General features: G+C 62.3%; 1 protein-coding gene across 4 annotated transcripts; it reads right to left on the bottom strand.

Moving 5' to 3' along the window:
* Window positions 1–1,161: 1,161 nt before the first annotated feature.
* On the bottom strand, window positions 1,162–18,097 carry TRPV1 (transient receptor potential cation channel subfamily V member 1). Of its 4 annotated transcripts, none has more exons than XM_031957368.1 (16): window positions 18,012–18,091; window positions 17,445–17,749; window positions 17,016–17,182; window positions 16,787–16,939; window positions 16,553–16,693; window positions 12,148–12,446; window positions 11,708–11,887; window positions 10,583–10,741; window positions 10,342–10,437; window positions 9,851–10,002; window positions 8,519–8,684; window positions 6,836–6,902; window positions 6,090–6,406; window positions 5,190–5,317; window positions 2,458–2,573; window positions 1,162–1,797 (listed from the first exon to the last, which is right to left on the bottom strand). In XM_031957368.1, exons 2-16 carry the CDS (start codon window positions 17,720–17,722, stop codon window positions 1,625–1,627), a joined length of 2,592 nt encoding a protein of 863 aa, XP_031813228.1. In that variant the 5' UTR covers window positions 17,723–17,749; window positions 18,012–18,091; the 3' UTR covers window positions 1,162–1,624. The 4 variants fall into 4 exon arrangements, with proteins under 4 accessions (XP_031813228.1, XP_031813229.1, XP_031813230.1 ...); XM_031957369.1 differs by having other exon boundaries at window positions 17,445–17,746; XM_031957370.1 differs by having other exon boundaries at window positions 9,851–9,921; window positions 18,012–18,089.
* Window positions 18,098–18,367: the final 270 nt, after the last annotated feature.

The raw sequence follows: 18,367 nt of genomic DNA, 5'->3' as shown, positions 1-18,367 counted from the left end.
TTGGTCTGTTCACCCCTTTTGCGGAGGATGTTTCCTGTCCCCAGTTCAAAGCTGGCCCCTCACTTGCTCTGGGAACCTCTGGGGCGCCCCACTGCCTGGCCACCACCTGCAGGCCAGTGCTGGAGAAGGCCCGGCTGCCACTGCCCGGCCCCGGCTGTCCTGCTGCCTCTGGGCCTCCCAGTGGGCCTTGGGGCAGGGCTGCTTTGCCTGTTGGCAGAGAACCCCCCCCCCACAGGAGAACATGCCACGGAAGCCCCAGGCAGCGGCTCTGTCCTTCTGCCCCCAGTCTGAGCCGTTGTCACGCCCCTGTAGCCCTCAGTTCTGACTCACGTCCTCCTCTATGCATCCCGAGGCACCGTCCTCCCGGCCCTGGACACCCCAGCTCTGCAGCCCTGCCCCGGAACAGTTGTAGGAGGGCCCCGCCTTAATCGTCTGCAGCTGGGGTCCTCTACCTGGCTGCATGTGGGGTGGGCCGTAGGCTGGCCCCTGTCCTCACTCGCTGTGCAACTAGTAAGCACCTAGTGTCTGCAGAGCCCCAATTACTGCCCAGGGCTGGGCTGGTTCCCAGAGTCAGGCAGGAGCCAGTCGTGGGTCCCACCGGGAAGAGGAAGAAATCCGGCAGGAGAAGCCCCGCCCCAGCTCCAGCTCCCACGCCCAGGCTTGTGAGACACCCCAGTCCAGGAACGACCCCATACTATGGGTTCCCATTCAAGCAGCTGAGAAGTAACCCTGGGGGGGGGGGGGCGTGTGAGCACGTGTGTGAGGGAGGGCACAGCGCCGCCCCGCCCAGCCCACGTGGGCACCGGGGACCCCAGTCCTGCTCCTCAGGGTTTCTCCCAAAGCCTGGGCTGCCGGGCTCCGTGTCGGGGGCTCTCGCGGCCGCGTGGGGGGCAGTGGGGTCGGGCGAGGGGCGCGGGTGAGGCTGGCGCGCCTGGGCCCGGCCCGCACTCTGCTGCGGGAAGTTGAGGGCCGGGCGCCGTCACTGAGATAGCCGGTGGGCGGTCCCTCGCCCCATCTCCCCACCCCCCATTTCCCCCCCTCCTCCCTTCTCCCCGGCGGCCCCAGAAGCTCAGCCCTGACATCAGGCTCCGGGCCGGGGCGCCCAGGACTGTGGGAAGCTGCGTTTCCGGGGGCTTTTTAAAGAACAGCCGCCACCGCTGGTTTTGCTGATCCCATGTATTTATTTTCTACACTGGACAGGACTCGGGAAGGGTCCGCGACGGAGAGAAGGCTGGGGGAGCCTCGGGACGAGGGCCGGGGACATGTCCCCCTCAGGCCTGCAGCGCGGGCACAAACACAGCTGGGACCCAGGGGCCGGGGGCTAAGAAGCGGCAGACTGACGGCGGCGGGGTCCGGCTAAGGTGGGCAGCCATCTCTACCATCCGGGGCGGCGTGGGGGAGGGGGCTGCGTGGGGTAGGGCCAGGAGAGGGGCCGAGCCGGCGGCCTGAGGGGGCTCGCCCTCCCTCCCCGAAGAGCCGCCCGATACCTCCCAGCGACGAGCAGGCGGGGCCAGAGCAACAGCCGCGGGGTGGGGCAAGTTCGGGCCCCGCCCCGCACCCCCGCTCCCTGAGCCGCGAGTTTCCCGGGCGTGCGGGGAGGGAGGGGCCGGAGGCCGGCCCGGCGTCACTGCGGGGGCAGCGCCAGAGGCTCCTTGAAGACCTCGGCATCTTCGGGCCTCAGGGACCCCGAGAAGGGTCTCAGCTGCACTTCCTCGGGAGGGTTGGAGCGCCGGTCCCGGCTGGTCCCGTCCCGCAAAAGCGGGACCAGAGGAAAGTTCTTCCAGTGCTTCCCTGAAACTGCGGGGAGCGGTCACTCAGGGCCCGCGGCCGCAGAACCGCGCAGGGACCTGCCTGTGGGAGCCCGGCCAGGGCCGCCCACTCCCCCCCCCCCCCCCCCCCCCCCCCCCCCCCCCGGCAGCCGTGAAGAAGGGAAGAGTGGGGAGCGCTGGGGCAGCAAGTGGTGGGAGGCCCTCCGCCGGCCAGATCTGCAGGCCCGGCCGGGACAGAGGGGGAGCTCTCGGGTGACGGCCACCCCCGACTGCGTCCAAATCTTTTCCCTTCCTTGCCGGACTCCAGCCCGCCCCTTCCCAGTCAGAGATCTCGCTCTTCTCCCCCTTCTGCCCCCAGCCCCGGGGCAGGGGCCCAGCTTATTCCCAAGAGGCTGCTTGGCCCAGGTCCGATTCGACTCAGTCCCCAAGAGCGGCCGGCGGCTGCCGGAGAACCCGCGGGGGGGGGCAGCAACCTCTGCCGGGGAACCCGTGGGGGGCACCCCAGAGAACCCATGGGGCACCTGCCTCAGCAAAGGAACCCACGGGGGAGCACCAGCCTCAGCCAGAGAGCCCGCGGGGGGGGGGCACCTGCCTTGGCTGGAGAACTGGGGGGGCACCTGCCTCGGCCGGGGCACCCCAGGGAATCCATGGGGGGCACCCACCTCTGCCAGAGAGCCCGGACACCCACCTCGGCTGGAGCGTAAATTGAAGCTCAAGGTGCGCTTGATCCCTTCGCAGTTTCCGGGGTCCTCGTTGATGATACCCAGGTTGGTGTTCCAAGTGGTCCAGTTGATCTCATCCACTCTGCAGAAAAGCCATCCAGGGGAGAGGCTCCCCTCACTGGCCCTTTTCCCTGTCCCCTCCCCCCATCCCCTGTTACACTGGAGATCCCCGCCTGTCCTGGGCGGGTGCTGGGGAGGGGTCTCGTGACCAGGGGCCGTGCCAAAGGAGCCTGCGGGTGGCTCCTGGGAGCGGCCCTGGCGCAGACGGCCTGGGGTCTCCAACAGCCCCCACACAGAGATAGCTGTTAGTGCTCAGCTGCCCAGAATCAAGACTTGCAAAGGGGGAATCCTGCCCTACAAGTCACCAAGTCATGGTGCATGCTGGGCACAGTGCCTGGCACACAGTAGGTGCTTATAAAGCGGTAGATGGGTATTGATTGATGTAGAGCCTGATGAGCGGCCCCCTGCTTATCAGCAGCTCTAGGTTTGGGAGGTGAGAAGACCCCGGCCTCTGGGATAAGAACTTGCCATCTGACAAAAATTGCTGCAAAAATTGGGAAATTAGATGGCAGAAAGTAGGCGCCGAGCAACACCTAACACCCTGTACCAAGTTAAAGTTGAAATGGGCTCATGGTTTAGACCTAAAGGATGATACTTTTCGACAAAGTAGGAGGGCAAGGGGTAGATAGTCCTCCTCTCAGATCCGTGGGGATCTGGGAATTTTCTGCCAGAGAAGAACTAGAGAAAATGATGAAATGCAAAATAGATCATCTCAATTAGGTTAAATTAAAAAGGGTTTGTACAAACAAAACCAACGCAGTCAAGATTAGAAGGGAAATGGAAAACTGGGAAATTTTTTTTAGTGTTTCTGATAAAGGGCTCATTTTTTTTAACGATTATATTTCAAAGGATAAAATGTTATTATGACATTTTGCAACAGGTTTAATTGATGAGAAATCTGTCCATATTCAAACTCAGATAATTTTAAAAGAAAAAAACTTAATTGAAGAGCAGTCACATAAAACGGGCACTGGAGAACGCTGCCCGTCATCCTCTCCGCACAAAGGCAGATTACTTTCTATACAGTCTCTACCAAGCACATTTCCCATGTTGAATGGCTAACGATATACGCTGAATGTGGATTTTTATTTTAATGCAATCTGGAGTCCCAGAGGAGCTGGCTCCGAGCCGAGGGATGAAGTCCCTCTAGATTTTCTCTTGGGAAAGACACTCGGACAACACGTCATCATAATGACAAGCCAGGCTTACTCCTGCTCCCCTGCTCTGCGTCAAGGCATAAGCAGCGGTTCTCAGAAAGCCTGGCTATCGACCAGCGATGGCTGAGCTACCCCCAGGACATCAGGTCCCCGGCTTCCTGGGCAGTGAGAAGTAAAGACCTTGTTTCTAAAACAGACAGAAAACAGACTCATATCTATGAGTATGAGCCATTCCTCAACTGAGAGGCGGTCGGAGGGTATGAACACTTTCCAGATGAAAAAATTAAACCATTTCTAGTTTTATGAAAAAAAAAATGCTCTAAATCACTATTGATCAGAGAAATGCAAATTAAGACCACTCTGAGGCTCCACCTCACACCTCTCCCCTTGGCTAAGATGGCAGGAAAGGATAATGTGGAATGTTGGAGGGGATGTGGGAAAACCGGGACACTGATGCATTGTGGGTGGAGTTGTGAACGAATCCAACCATTCTGGAGAGTGATCTGGAATTATGCCCAAAGGGTTATAACGTTGGGCACAATCTTTGATCCAGCAGGGTCAATACTTGAGATCAAGTAGATTGATTAAAAGAGATTAAAAAACGGAAAGGGGCCCACATGTGCAGGAGCGTTTGCGGCAGCCCTTTTGTAGTGGCCAGGACCTGGAAACGCAGCAGGTGCCCGTCCACCAGAGAAGTGAACGTAATGGAATATTACTGTTCTGGGAGAATCGGCCGGCGGGATGGATCCGGAGAGGGAGGGGAGAAGGACCAGGAGGACATTGGGCAGGGCAACAACAAGACCGTGTGACCATCAATCCCGATGGCCCGGGCTCTCATCAACAGGGGGAGATTGGAGGCAGTTCCGAGGGACTTGGGATGGAAAACGCCAGTCACATTCAGAGAGAGACTACGGAGACCGAATGTGAGCGAAATAACGTCTCCACCTTTTGGCTGCTTTTTCTCATGTTTTTTCCCCCTTTGGTCTGATTTTTCTTGGACAACATGATGGAAAGGTGTTGGAAAGGACTGCACGGGTGTAACCTCTGTCAGATGGCCGCTGCCGGGGGAGGGGTCGTAAGGGGGGAGGGAGGAGAGATTAGAACATAAGGCTTCACAAAAATGAATGCTGAAAACCATCTTTACATTATTTGGGAAAATAAAATACTCCAATCATTCTGACATCTAATGGATCTGTGTGTGTGTGTGTCTGTCTGTCTCTGTCTCTCTGTCGCTCTCTATCTGTTTCTTGTCTTTCTGTCTCTTTCCTCTGTCTGTCTGTCTCTCTCCTCTCTCTGTGTCTTTCTCTTTCTCTGTCTCTCTCTGTGTCTGTCTCTGTCTCTCTTTCTCCTCTTTGTCTCTGTCTCTCCTCTTTGTCTCTCTCTCTCTCTCTCTCTCTCTCTCTCTCTTACGTTCACTTCTCTGGTGGACTCTCTCTGTCCCCCCCCCCTTCTCCCCTCCACCCCCTCCACCCCGGGCTCACCGAAAGCACCACCTGAAGTCCTCCCTGCCATCAGGAGTGTAGCCCACCTGCACCAGCTTCCCTGACCGGAAGGCCTTCCTCATGCAGTTCAGGAAGCTCTTCTCGGTGTCCAGGATGGTGATGGCTCTCTGCGGGGAGACAAAGATGAGGGAGGGTCCCAAGGGCTGGGCCTGGAGCAGCCCCTGACACTGGCTCTCGGGCCCGTTGGGTCAGAAGCAGCCTGGTGCGGGACGGGCCTGGGGGCGGGGGAACGTGGTGGGTTCGGAGCAAGTGGAGGCTGGGATTGGGGGGGGGCAGCCAAGCTTCTCCTTGGTGAGGAAAAGAAAGGGCATGATCTCCCGAGGGCGGCCCCTGTCTCCCGCCTGGGCCTTGGTCTCTGCCCAGCTGGCCGGGAGGTGCTGGGACGGTCTCTGAACCTTCCTTTTGGCATCTAGCTCTTATTCTCCTTGGCCCAGGGCTCTCCTCCTCAAGAGCGCCTGCCCCGACGGCAGCAGCCTGCCAGGTCTGGCCCCTGGCGCCGGCCCCCAGGCTTTCAGTCCGCTTTCCTGAGCCCTCCCCTCCGCCAGCCTCTCAGCCCCTGGCCGTAACTGTTTCCATGGCCGCCCAGAGCCAGCCTGGCCAGGGACGAAGGGGGCTGAGAGTGAGGACGGGCTCCGGCCATGAGACTTGCTGGGGCCCCCAGCTGATGGGCGCCGCCCGGGGGCCCACCCACCTTTACCTGGCCTGGGGTCGGCCCTGCAGGCTCGCCCTGAGCGCACCGCTCCCTCCCACACAGCTCGTCTGGTACCCTCACGTGGCGCTTACCCAGCCACAGGGGTCTCACCCGCGCTCCCACACACGCTCACACGTGCGCTCGCACACATTTGCACACTCGTGTGCCCGTCCCCCTCCCTCCCGCACCTGGAGCTTCCAGATGTTCTTGCTCTCCTGGGCGATCTTGTTGACGGTCTCCCCCATGAGGGCGATGAGCATGTTGAGCAGCAGGATGTAGGTCAGGATGACGTAGGACAGCAGCAGGATGATGAAGACGGCCTTGAAGTCGTAGTTCTCGGTGAACTCCAGGTCCCCCATGCCGATGGTGAACTTGAAGAGCTCCAGGCAGGTGGAGTAGAGGCTGTTGTAGGAGCTGGCGCAGGGCTTGCAGCCGGGGAAGCGCCGCCCCCCGTGGCACGAGGTCTCCGTCTCGTTCTTTCTGTCCTCGATCAGTGTCACCACCGCTGAGGGGCCCATGGGGAATCAGGGGCCGTGGCTGACCCCCGATGCCTGAGACACCCAATGCCCGAGACACCTGACGCCCGAGACCCCGACGCCCGAGACACCCGACGCCCGAGACCCTGGACGCCCGAGACCCCCGATGCCTGAGACCCCTGACGCCCAAGACCCCTGATGTCCGAGACCCCCGATGCCCGAGACCCCTGACGCCCAAGACCCCCAATGCCTGAGACCCCCAATGTTTGAGACCCTGGATGCCTGAGGCCCCCGATGCCTGAGACTTCCGGCACCTGAGACCCCTGGCGGCAGGCCTGGCCTTCTCCCCACACCCACGTGGACTGGCCTTCCCTCCCGGCAGAGGGACCCTCCCACCCAGGACCCCAGCGTCAGCCCCCCCACGCCGGCCCCCTAGAGCCCTCCGGACCTCTGCGCACCTGTGGAAAATCCAAGCAGGAAGACGATGTAGACAAACATAAAGCGGCACAGGTCTCTCAAGATCATCTGCAAGAGGAGGGGACTCTGCTCAGAGTGGACCCCTGGCCTAGAAGGCTGCGGGCCCAGACCCTGGGTCTACTTTTGTCCTGTCTCCCCAGACAAGCTGAGGCAGCGGTGGAACAAGCCTTGACCTGCTGTCAGCTCCCACTTGGGGAGACCCCGCAGTGCCTGTGAGACAGCTGGCCAGTGTCAGGGGTCGCGAGCCCCCCCACGCCCACCCCGCGTTACAATGATGGCGTGGCTTTTGGAGGCTCCCCCAAAGCCGGAGGCACAAAAAGGCCCCTCTGCCCCCGTGGGCCCTCCGAGGAGACCCCCGCCGGCCGCTGGGCACCCCGGGCCTTTGGGCAGAGGCTGGGCTCTCGCTCTGACCAGGCTTCCTGTTTGTCTCTAGCCGAGCCCCAACCTTTGGTGGCTGGGACCAATGCAGGCTCCTGGAGACTTTGGGGGAGAACAGGAGAAGGAAGGCTGCTCTCCTGGGGGGCAGGCATGGGGGGCAGAGGAGGGAGGGCCGGGGGCTGCTTCCCTCTGAGGGTCTGCAGGGTCCTGGGGTTCCCTCTCCCCCTGCGGGAGGCTTTGTCTTCTCTAGTTTCAGCCTCCTCCCTCCTTCCCTCCCTCGGGCCCCACTGGAGCGGCTCCCGGGGCTGCGGGTGCCTCTGGGGGAGACCCGGCCCTTCCCGACCTCCGGCCGGCCTGGCTGAAATGTCTGTGGCCGAGCCTGCTGCTCGTTCTGATTGGCCGGTGGTCGGGGGCGTTCCTCCCCAGCAGAGGCAGTGACCCCCCCCCCATTTGTGCTGAGTGAGCTTTGCCTCTCGTTCTCTCCTTCTGAGTCTGAGCCCTTCTCCCACTAACAAGGACAGCTGGTGGTTGCCCAGCCCCTCCCCCCACGTGAGGCACTGTGCCAGGTGCTCGATCCCAACAATAACTCAGGGGGAGGCGCTGCTGTTGTCCCCATTGCACGGAGGGGAAAACAGAGGCAAGTGGAGCTGACATGAGTCACCCAGGGCCACACAACTGGGGTCTCCGCCAGGTGGCCGCTCCTGATCCCGCTCACCTCACTGCCCCCTCCACTGATTAAAATTAATTAAGAGCCCTCAAAGGCAGCTCTGTTGTGTCTGTCTCGGGCCCTGGGGCCAGCACAGCGTGGGCGCCTAATAAATGCTTCTTGGCTGACCGAGCCACCATGGTATGACTGTGGGCACTGTTCCCCCTTGGGCGGGGCTCACCGAGGTCACCTTCATTTGTTCTGACCCCATGAGGCTGGAGAAGAGGGACCGGAACTTGGGCCTGCTCACCCGCCCCCCCCGGCTCCATCCTTGAAGACCCCCTCCAGAGACCCCCACCAAGAGAGCACCCCCCCAGAGACTCCCCCCAGAGGGCCCCCAGAGAGCCCCCTGAGACCTCCCCTGGAGACCCCCCAGAGAGCCCCCCCCAGAGAGCCCCCCCAAGACCTCCCCCGGAGACTCCCCCCAGAGGGCCCCCCCTGGAGACTCCCCCAGAGAGCCCCCCAAGACCACCCCCGGAGACCCCCCCAGAAGAGCCCCCCCCCCCCGGGCAGGGGCGGCCAGAGGCCCCAGGACTGCGGCCAAACAAGCCCCAGGCCTGCGGGGCCATCCCGGACCCACCTTCTCGATCATGACGGAGTAGATGCCCATCTGCTGGAAGCCGCGCGTGTAGTAGAGCATGTTGGTCCAGCCCATGGCCAGAGAGAACACCATGAAGGCCACGTACTCCTTGTAATGGCTGAAGTACAGCGCCACCGAGATCAGCAGGAACAGGGACTGGACAAAGCTGCAACGGGGGCACGGCCGGCGTGGGCTGAAGCCCCCCGCGGTCCCCGCGCCTTGTCTAAAGCCTGGCCGGGCCCCGTGGGGCAGCCTCGGCCTCTTAGGGGCTAAGCACGAGGCGCAGGGCCTCTGGTCCTTCCCCAGCCCCCGCCCCACTCTGGCCCCTTGCCCCAGGGCCAGCCCCGCAGCCAGTAGCCCCTGCCTCCTGCGGCTGATGGGGACAGAGAAGGGAGATCCCACAAGCAGCAAACCCGCCTTCTCTGACTGCAGAAATAGAGCCGAGGGCGGCCGAGGGCGGCCGAGGGCCCGGTTCTGCTGAAACCCGGCGCTGGGTCCCAGCCAGAGAGAGGAAGCTAAAGGTCTCCTCCTCCCGGCAAACAGAGTCCCTTGTGCCTTGGGCTGACAATGCCCCAAAATCTCAGTGGCCGGGGTCCTGGGGGCGTGGGCCAGGGCCTGGCTTGTCCTGAGGGGCGTGGGTCTGGGGGGGCCTGAGGGCCCGGGCCTGGTGGGGTCTGGGGGGCATGGGGGTGGGGCCAGGGCCTGGGGGCATCCGCACAAAGCACATCCATAGCTGACATTTCTGTCACAAGGGGGGGCCTCCCTTCGGGCTCCTGCTGGATTCTGGGCAAGTTCCCTGAGGTCAGAGACCATGGACAGCGTCCCAGAGCAGCAGGAGGCCAGAAGTGGGCCCAGATGGGTGCGGAGCCCAGCCTAGGCCCTGCCCACTGATGGCCCCGAGAAGCTGCCTGCCCCCTGCTTGGCAATGCCCGCGGGCAGCCAAGGACACTGTTTACTCCCCACTCTCTCGGGAGGTGACCAGGGAAGGGGCTCAGATGCTGTCCGGGAGCCCACCCCCCTTTCCCCCCATGGGTGAGACCTGGTTCCATGAGCTCAGCACTGGGGGGCTTCTCTATCACCTTGGCTGACGTGTGCCCCCTCCCCATCTCCCCGGGGCCTCTGAGAGGTGACCTCAGGGGTCAGGCCCAGGAGGGGCCGAGCTCACCTTTGAACTTTGAAATAGCCGGGGCACCTCCCCTGCCCTACTGGGCGTGTGGCCGGAGGCTGCTGGGCCCGGGAGGGAAGGGGCCCCGAAGGGAAGGGGCCCGGAAGGGAAGAGCCCCGTGGCCTCGCGCCCCCCCCCCCCCGCGGGGACCCTGGGCCACCACTCACAAGAGCACCTCGCTGTAGCTGTCCACAAACAGAGTCTTGAGAGAAGGCCTCCGGTGCAGAAAGTACTGGATCTGCAGGGCACAGAGACCCACGGGTGGAGGGCAGCCTCCCCCATCCCAGCTGCCTCTGCAGAGCACAGAGCCGGCGCTTTCCTGGGCACGGGGAGCCAGAGCCGCACGCTGGGATGGGCTGGGGGTGCCCCTGGCCCGCACCCCTGCACCGCTGCATCTGGTGCTCAGGCTGGCCCCTCCCCCTGCTCTCCCCACACTCCGAATGGCCCCTCCCCCTGCTCTCTACCCACTCCGACTGGCCCCTCCCTCATGGCCAGCACCTTCCCCTGGTTTTTGGGTCCCTGACTGGGGGGGGGGGCGGGGGGCGCCCTCCCCAGGTCCCGGCCCTCATTCAAGGACCGAGGCCTTCCCGGCCTCACGACCCCATCCCCGGGTAGCCGTGGGCCCGCGGCCCTCAGACACATTCAGGATAATACTGACCCCTCTGAAAAAGAAGTAAATGCCCCCCAGAACCGACAGCAGTTCCCCCGTGACGCGGAAGCAGGCGCCGAGGCTGTGGTCGAACTGAAAGGGAGGCTGTAAGAGGAGAGGGGGACGAGGCGCGTGAGGCTGCGGGCGGGGCCAGGCCGGGCCCCGGGGACAAGCCCTTCGGCCACTCGGGCAGCGGCAGGAGCAGCGCCCGCCAGGCCCCCCGCCCCGCCCCGCCCCGCCCCCAGCGCACCCGGTCGCCCATGGGCCGGTAGTAAGCGGCGCACGTGAAGATGACCATGTACACGGAGTAGACGAAGAAGTTGAAGTAGAAGATGCGCTTCACGAAGCGGTCCCACTTGTCCTGCAGGAGCCGGTTCAGGGGCTCGACCAGCAGCATGTCGTGGCGGTTCTGGGGGCAGAAGGGGCTCAGCCTCTGAAGCAGGCCCGGGCAGAGGCCAGAGCCGAGAGACCCCGGCCACCTCCCCCGACACCGAGGGAAACTGAGGGCAGGGCGCGGAGGGAGCGCTGGGGGTCACACGGTGCCGCGGGCCTGCGCTTTCTTCTCACCCCATAGACAGAGCGGGAGCCGGGTGGAGCCCTGGCTTGTCCCCCCCCCCCCCTCCGCAGGACAGGGCACCAGGTGAGCGGGGGACAGACCAGAGGGATTTGAGAACACATTCTCCCATACTGAGCACAAAGCCTCCGCTGGGCACTGGGAGACCCGGGTCAGGGCCTGGGCTGGGCCCTGGAGGCAGCGGGCGGGAGGCGGGGCCTGGGCTGGGCACAGGTGCAGGGGGCAGATGGCAGGGCCTGCGCTGGGCACTGGAGGACCCCGTTCAGGGTCTGGGGTGGGCACTGGAGGCAGGGGCAGGGGGCAGGGCCTGGGGTGGGCACTGGAGGACAGGGGCAGGGGGCAGGGCCTGGGATGGGCACAGGGCCAGGGGGCAGGGGACCCGGGACAGGTCCTGGGATGGGTACAGGGGCAAGGGGCGGGGGGCGGGGCCTGGGCTGGGCACTAGAAGACCAGGGAGTAGGTGACATGGCCTTGTCTCTGCTCATCCCCCAGGCCTGGAGCACTCTCCCTCCTCCCCTCCGGCTCCTGATCTCTCCCGGGCTTTCCTTAAGTCCCACCCCAAATCCCCCCTCCTACAGGAAGCCCCTCCCACTGCCCCTTAATGCCGGGTCCAGAGCCGGGGCACCCCGCCTCCCGCTTTGGGGAGGAAACCCCCTGAGCCGGCCGGCCTTTGCCTCTTTTTGTATCCCCAGGACTTAGCTCAGCGCCTGGCACACAGTAGCTGTGTCACACCTGTCCCCCCTGCCCCTGTGCCCCGCCCCGGCCCCGCCCCCGCCCCGCCCCTCCCGGCCTCGCACTCACGGGGGTCTCGCTGCTGCTGTAGGCGATCACCTCCAGCACCGAGTTCTTCTCGCAGGTGTCGATGCAGGACAGGTCGTAGAGGGACGAGTGCACGGGCCCGTAGGCCCACTCGGTGAACTTGCGGGACAGGTGCCTGCACTCGGGCTCCTGGATCTCTCGGCGAAGGATGTAGGCCAGGACCTGGCCCGAGAAGCGGGCGTGTCACCTCCAGGAGCCGCGGGGAGGCCCCGGGAGACCGCCTCCGTGCCCTGGGCCTCCCAAGGCCGAGCGCGGAGCAGCCACAGACCGAGGAGGCTCAAGGCCCGGCCCCGCAGGAGCGCCTCCCCACGGCGGGGCCGGACCTCCCGCGCCCCCCGCCCCCACGGCTCCCCCTCCCCCCCGCGGCTCACCACTTCCCTCCCGAGCCCTCCCTCCCCCGCAGCCCCCGGGCCGACGCCTACCCCGATCTTGCCGCTCTTGGCGGCCAGCGCCAGCGGCGTGAGCCCCTTCTTGTTGGTGATCTCCTCCAGCTTGAGCGCCGGCTGGCTCTTGGCCCCCAGGATCAGCAGCTCGTTGTACATGCTGGTCACAAACTTGGTGTTCTCGGCCGTGTTGTCCGCCACCTCCACGAGCGCGTGCAGGACCGTGTTGCCCACCGAGTCCTTGGCCTGGATGTCGGCCGCCTGGTGGGGGTTGTGGAGCAGGTACTGCACGATGGCCAGCTGGTTGGTGCAGGCCGCCAGGGACAGGGGCAGCTCACCTGGGGGCCGGGCAGCCGGAGTCAGGGCGTGCGCCGCCCGGGAGCCCCCACCAGGCCCCTCCCCCAGCCAGGCCCCTCCCCCCCAGCGCCCCCTCCTCCCCGGCTGCCCGGCAGTCTCGGGGAGAGATGGGAGGGGGCGCCCCCTCACCTGAAAGCCCGGCCTTCGAGGGGGCTCCTGGGCTGAAGGCAAACCCGGGTGAGGGTCGTGGCCACAACCCACCCCTCTACTAAAGGAAGGGGAAAGAGACTGAGGGGTCCATCCCAAGGCTGGGGGCGGCACCAAGGAGGGGGAAAAGCACTGTGCTGGGCCCTGGAGATCAACTGAGGCACAACCCCCACCCCAGTGAGCTTACCATCTGTGGGAGGAAGACACAAATAATGGCGATGAGATGGGGAGAGGGGAGGGAATGCACACTTATTAATCTCCTACTGTGTACCCGGCACTGTGGAATCACTTCACAAAAGAAGTCAAGTACAACAGGGCAGCTGCAAGGGTCAAGAAGAGTCTGAGGAGGGAACACCTGAGGTGGGGGGTGGGGAGAAGATGGGCCATGAATAAAACATGGGGGTCTGGGAAAGTAAGACCCAAGACCTCAGGGAGAACAAGGGGGCTGGAACAGAGTACACATAAAGGGGAGAAAGGAGAACCAAGACAAGGAGGGAAGGAAGGATAAAGTCAGACCACCCAGGGCTTTGAAGGCCTGAAAAAACAGAAATAATAGCTAGATTTGTAGATGGATGGATGGATAAGAGATAAACAGATGATAGATGAATGGATGGATGAATGAATGGATGGGTAGACAGTGAATGGATGGAGAGATTTGTAGATAGGTAAATAGATGGATAAATAGATGATTCATAGGTAGGTAAATAGATGAATGGATGGAGAAATTGGTTATTAGCTCAATGGATAAATCCATAGATGATAGTAAATAGACAGGTGAATGGATGGGTAGATTGGTAGGTAGACAGGTAGAACGTTCATTAAGCACTTGATATTTTCCAGACGTTGTAATAAGCACGAGGCACACTAACACAAACCAGCCAGCCAGTCCCTGCCCTATCGATGAAATGATTTGTTTCTGGATTCAAAAGTAATCCGGGAATCAGATTGGATGCCCAACACGTAGGAGAAAACAAACAGTGTTCGACAAACCTCAACCCTCCACCATGCCATGAGGAGTCACCACTTGGTAAAAAGAGCTGGGAAAGCTGGCCAGCATTCTAGCAGATACCAAAGATGCCGATAAACTCCATCTGGCCACGTCGTCGGAAGCAAATTAAAAAAGCAAGAGATGAGCCTTCAGATCTATGGATCGGAAAGCGTTCATGACTAAGCGGTAGAGAGAATAACAGGAAATCAAACAATTCGGAGCCGATAAAATGAAAGCGTTTGCACAAACAAATCCGATAAAACAATAAACCACTGGTCCAGAGGGCTGATACGAGATGTGGGAACGAGGCAAACGTTTTTGGACGTGACCCGCGTGGCCCATAGTGCTGGACTGTGCACGTTTATCATGTTTCCTTTTTCATGGGAAGGGGGTAGTTGAAAAGAGATGATCGATGCTTGTGAAGATCAATCAGCCAATTTTTTAAAAAGAAAAATATACACAAAAAGATGGTTTTCATCCCAAAGAGCAATTCTTCTACTAGGAAAAGTGACCACGTCAAGGGAGCCCTGAGACCAGAGAGGCCCTGGTTTGGAACTAGTGCCCCAGCAAGAAAAAGCAAACGGTGGTTTCAAGGGCAAGGGGAAAGAACAAGCATTTATTAAGTGTCTACTACGTGCCAGGCGCTGGAAGAACTTTACAATGATTATCTCACTGCTTCCTCACGACAGCCCTCGAAGGACATTATTCCCGTCTGACAGAGGAGGGCACTGAGGCAGTCACCCAGCTGAGCTAAGTTCTGAAGTCAGGTTGGAAGCACCCCGGGCCCGCTCCATCCAGCTGGGGCTGGGGCCACAGGGAGGCAGCACGATGTGGAGACGGACTCTCTTCTTCAGCTGGCAAGGGGGGCACGTGATTGGGCACGTGAGAACATGTGCAGAGCTGTCCCTGAGGGAGAGCGGGCGCTCCCTGGGAAGGGCAGACTGGACAAGGAAAAACTGGAGACGGAAAGACCATCGTCCAGATGGAAAGTAGCTCTGATTCAGAGGCCGCAGGTACGTGGGCAGGAGGAAGGACTGGGTGGGGCAGCAGGACATGGCCATGGGCCACATGGGGGAGGAGAGAGGGGAGAGGGAGAGAGAACAAAGAGTTAGAGCTGGGCCTGAGGCTCAAACCCAGGGGACCAGAAGGACGGAGCACTGTCAGTCTGCTGGTAAGGCAGGAGTTAAGGGAAAGGCAGGTTTCCGGGGGGAGATGAGGAGCCATGTGGAGGAACCGAGCCAAAGGTCTAGCCTCAGGAAGGCACCATGGCTAAGGAGCAGGAGGGCATGAGAGGGTGCCCAAGGAGCGGCCGGGAAGCAGAAGGGTCACTACAGGGCCAGGAGCACTCAGTAGGGGCACATGCCGCTAAGGCCAGGGGCACAGCCTTGTGCCCTCCTGGCTTCCCACTTGAGGGATGTGAGGTGCAAGGAAGTGAGAGCTGCTGCAGGGGAGTAAAGGGGGTAGAAGAACACTGAAAAGGTGGGGGCAGGCTCCATTATGAAAAAGGATCCTTATATCTCCCTACTTGGAGCCTGTGGGGTATCTGCAGTGCTCCCCCTCCTCCCTGCAGTGCTCCCCCTCCCTCCCTGTCCCGCCCTACTTCCCTGGTATCCTCCCATCTCAGCTCAAACCCCGCCCTCTACAAGAAGGTTCCCTTTAATGCCTCCCTTGGATTTCCTACCCCCGGACCATCCAGACTCATTCACCCATTTTCTCCCACCGTTACCTGGGAGCTCCTTGAGGGCAGGGCCAGGGTCCGTGTCCCCGGGGCGCCCCATGGGCACCTCCTCAGTGCCCGGGCCTGAGTGACCGGAGGCTACCAGAAACCTGGGTCTGAAGCAGCTTTCGCAAATGGCGGACATGGAAACCAGGTGACAGACAGCTCAGGGGGATGGGGAGGTCCCCACCAGGAGCCTGGACAGGACATGGGGTCCCTGCGCCGTCCCTTTCCTGTCCCCAGCCCTGCTCTTTCTTGCCAGTGGACAACTGGTTTTCAGTGAGCGCACGGCCCTCTGGGAGGAGCCTGGGAAGGGCTATGGGGCGGCGGCTGGGCCCGTGCATGATGGCGGGGCTGGCCACCTCCACGGGGACAGCAGAGATGAAGAACGGAGGCTGAGCCCCCAGATTCCCGCAGCCTCCCCAGCCTCCTTCAGACAACGGACCTGGCTGTCCCACAGCAGCCAAAGAAAAAGGAAGGCTGGCGAGTCCCCAAGGGGGGCCCTGGGGTTCCCAGGGACCTTCCTTCTCCTCAGTAGCTCAGTGTCAGAAAACCAAGTGTCCCCAAAGGTCTAGGAACCTTCGAGTGGGGCTCCCCTTGCTCCAGGGGAGGATGGTGACTCCTTGAGGAACAAGAGCGCCCCAGCTTTCTCTAGACCCTGGCAGGGTAAGCATGTCAAGCATGAACTCAATGTGTCCTTACTGCTCATGGGGCCAAGAAGGATCTGCCCTCTGGGTGGTAGCAAAGAATTGGAATACAAGGGGGTCCCCCCTTGGAGACCTTTGCCAAGGGAGTGGGAATCCAAGAGGAGCCCCCACATTAGGAGGGTGGGAATCCAAGGGGGCCCCCACATTGAGGATTAGAATCCAAGGGGGCCCCCAGAGTGGGGGTGGGACTCCAAGGGCCCTCCCAGATTGGAGGGTGGTTGAACAAGCCATGGTGCACGACTGTCACGGGCTATTATGCATTGTAGGTAATGACAACCGGGAGGGACCCCAAGGAGCAGGAGCTGCTGCCGGGGGTGTGTGCAGGGCCTCAAGAGGGCCCAGCCAAACGGGGACAAGGACGTGAAGGGGCCAGGAGGGCAGGAGCCCTGGGGCGCTCCTGCAAGGGGGGCATGGCGGACATCTCTATCATGGCGGCTCCTTCTCCAGGAGCGTGGGGAAAGGCGCCTGATGAGAAAACGAAAGGACCACTGGAAATGGGACAAAAGAACCGCCTGGCCTTCTGCTCACCAAAGTAGAAGCCGGTCCTGCCTTTGGTTTTCTTAAAGAAGTCCCCGTGGGCGGCGGCGTGGACATCGGCGCCGTTTTCCACCAGGAGCATCACCAGAGCCACGTTGCGCCTCTCAATGGCGATGTGCAGCGCTGTCTGGCCTGGAGGGGGGGCCAAAAGGACCCATCAGCGCCCTGGGAGCAGCCCCCCCGGGAGCGGGAGACCGCCGGCCCAGGCCCCCTCGTCCCCCTCACCCTTGTAGTAGCTGTCGGTGTAGCTGGCGTTCACGAACTCTCTCAGGTTGCCGGTCTGCCGGGCGATGTCCAGCAGGAGGGGGATGGTCTCGTTCTTGCCGTTGTGGAGGTTCAGCATGGCTTTGAGCAGGCAGCTCTTCCCGGTCTCCGGGTCTGGGGCAACAGCAGAGGGCATCGTTGGCCCGCGGCTCCCGGGGACCCTCCCTCCCCGGTGCAGACGGGCCGGTACCTTTGAACTCGCTGTCGGTGAGCTTCTTCAGGCTGCGCTGGAGGTAGACCAACAGGTCCCCGAGCTCCTCGCAGCTGCCCTGGGCCACGGCCTCGAAGATCTTCTTGCGGTCGTAGAGCTTGAGGGACTTTTCCGAGGCGGGGGCGGAGGGGTCCTGAGGCGGCTGCCTGGGAGACGCAGTGGAAACGGGCACTGAGGGAGCCCCCTGTCCCCCCTGCCCCCCCACATCAGCGCACAGGTCCCGCCCAGCTGGCCCAGAGGATTCTGAAGGCGCCCCCAGTGACCCCGGGCTGAGACTGCTCCCTTCAGAGGAAAAAGGCCACATGTGTTAGTCTGGGCTCAGTGCAAAGAGGCGGCTGTGAGAGCCCGTCCCGGAGCCCACTGGAGGCCCCGAGGGAGCCGGGGCCTGGGGCTGGGGCGGACACTTACGGCCCAGACCGCTCGTCACTCAGGGGCCTTTCCACCATGGGGCTGAGCTGAATGATGGGGCACGGGGCCGGCTCCCCTTCCTGGTGGGAGTCCATCGCCGAAGCCTCGTCCGAGTGGCAGCGGCCCAAGAGGCGGCCCCGGCTCCGGCTCCGGGCCGCAGAGAAGGCCTGGCTCTTGGGGGCCGGGGCTTTGTCTGGGGTCCCCGGACAGGGTGGGCCGGGGCTTGGTTCCCACGGCTCGTTGGGAATCTCTGCCTTGTCTGCGCTCGACTTGCTCATCTTCGCCAGGGCTCCCAAGTCAGACTGCTGGGAAACCAAGAAGGAATCGGCCCGGGAACCCAGGGCAGCCCGGTCCCCCCCATCACGGCTGCGGACGCCAGGAAACGTGATCCCCGTTTAACAGAGGACGACACGGGCTCCCAGATGACACCTGGTCCCACGGGAGGCTCCTGGCTCTTTGCCCTTCCCACCCCTGGGCACCTTGGCCCCCTCTTGGCCCATGAGAACCTGGGCTGTGGGCAGTGGGATGGGGTGGTCTCCCTGGATCTCGGGAATGATCGGCGGTCACCTGGGGCGGTCCAGGAGGAGCCAAAGGTCAGTGTTGTCCTGCTCCTCATTGCTCCCTTCACTGACTCACCTTGTAGAAGGGAACGAGAGGACCAGGCTAGGAGGTTGCTCGTTTCCTGGCTACCCCTGGAAGCCAGAAGGGGGGAAGGGCCAGAAGAGCCAGGGGTTGTGCCCCAAGCCTGCGACCTCTGGGTCCCCTAGAGCTCCTGAGACACCCTCCCTCCATCGTCCTCCACGTGGGCTTAATCTCTACTGAGGCTAACGCTGGAGGGACCCACGCCGTCTTCGGCCTTTAGCCAGCACCTGGCACAGGACCCACGCTCCACAAATGTCAACAAATTGGTCACCTGATATGAA

The sequence above is a fragment of the Sarcophilus harrisii genome, chromosome 3, assembly GCF_902635505.1.
Source record: "Sarcophilus harrisii chromosome 3, mSarHar1.11, whole genome shotgun sequence".
Lineage (NCBI taxonomy): Eukaryota > Metazoa > Chordata > Mammalia > Dasyuromorphia > Dasyuridae > Sarcophilus > Sarcophilus harrisii.
Note: the sequence above shows the minus strand (reverse complement) of the source record. Positions and strands in the feature narration are given on the sequence as shown.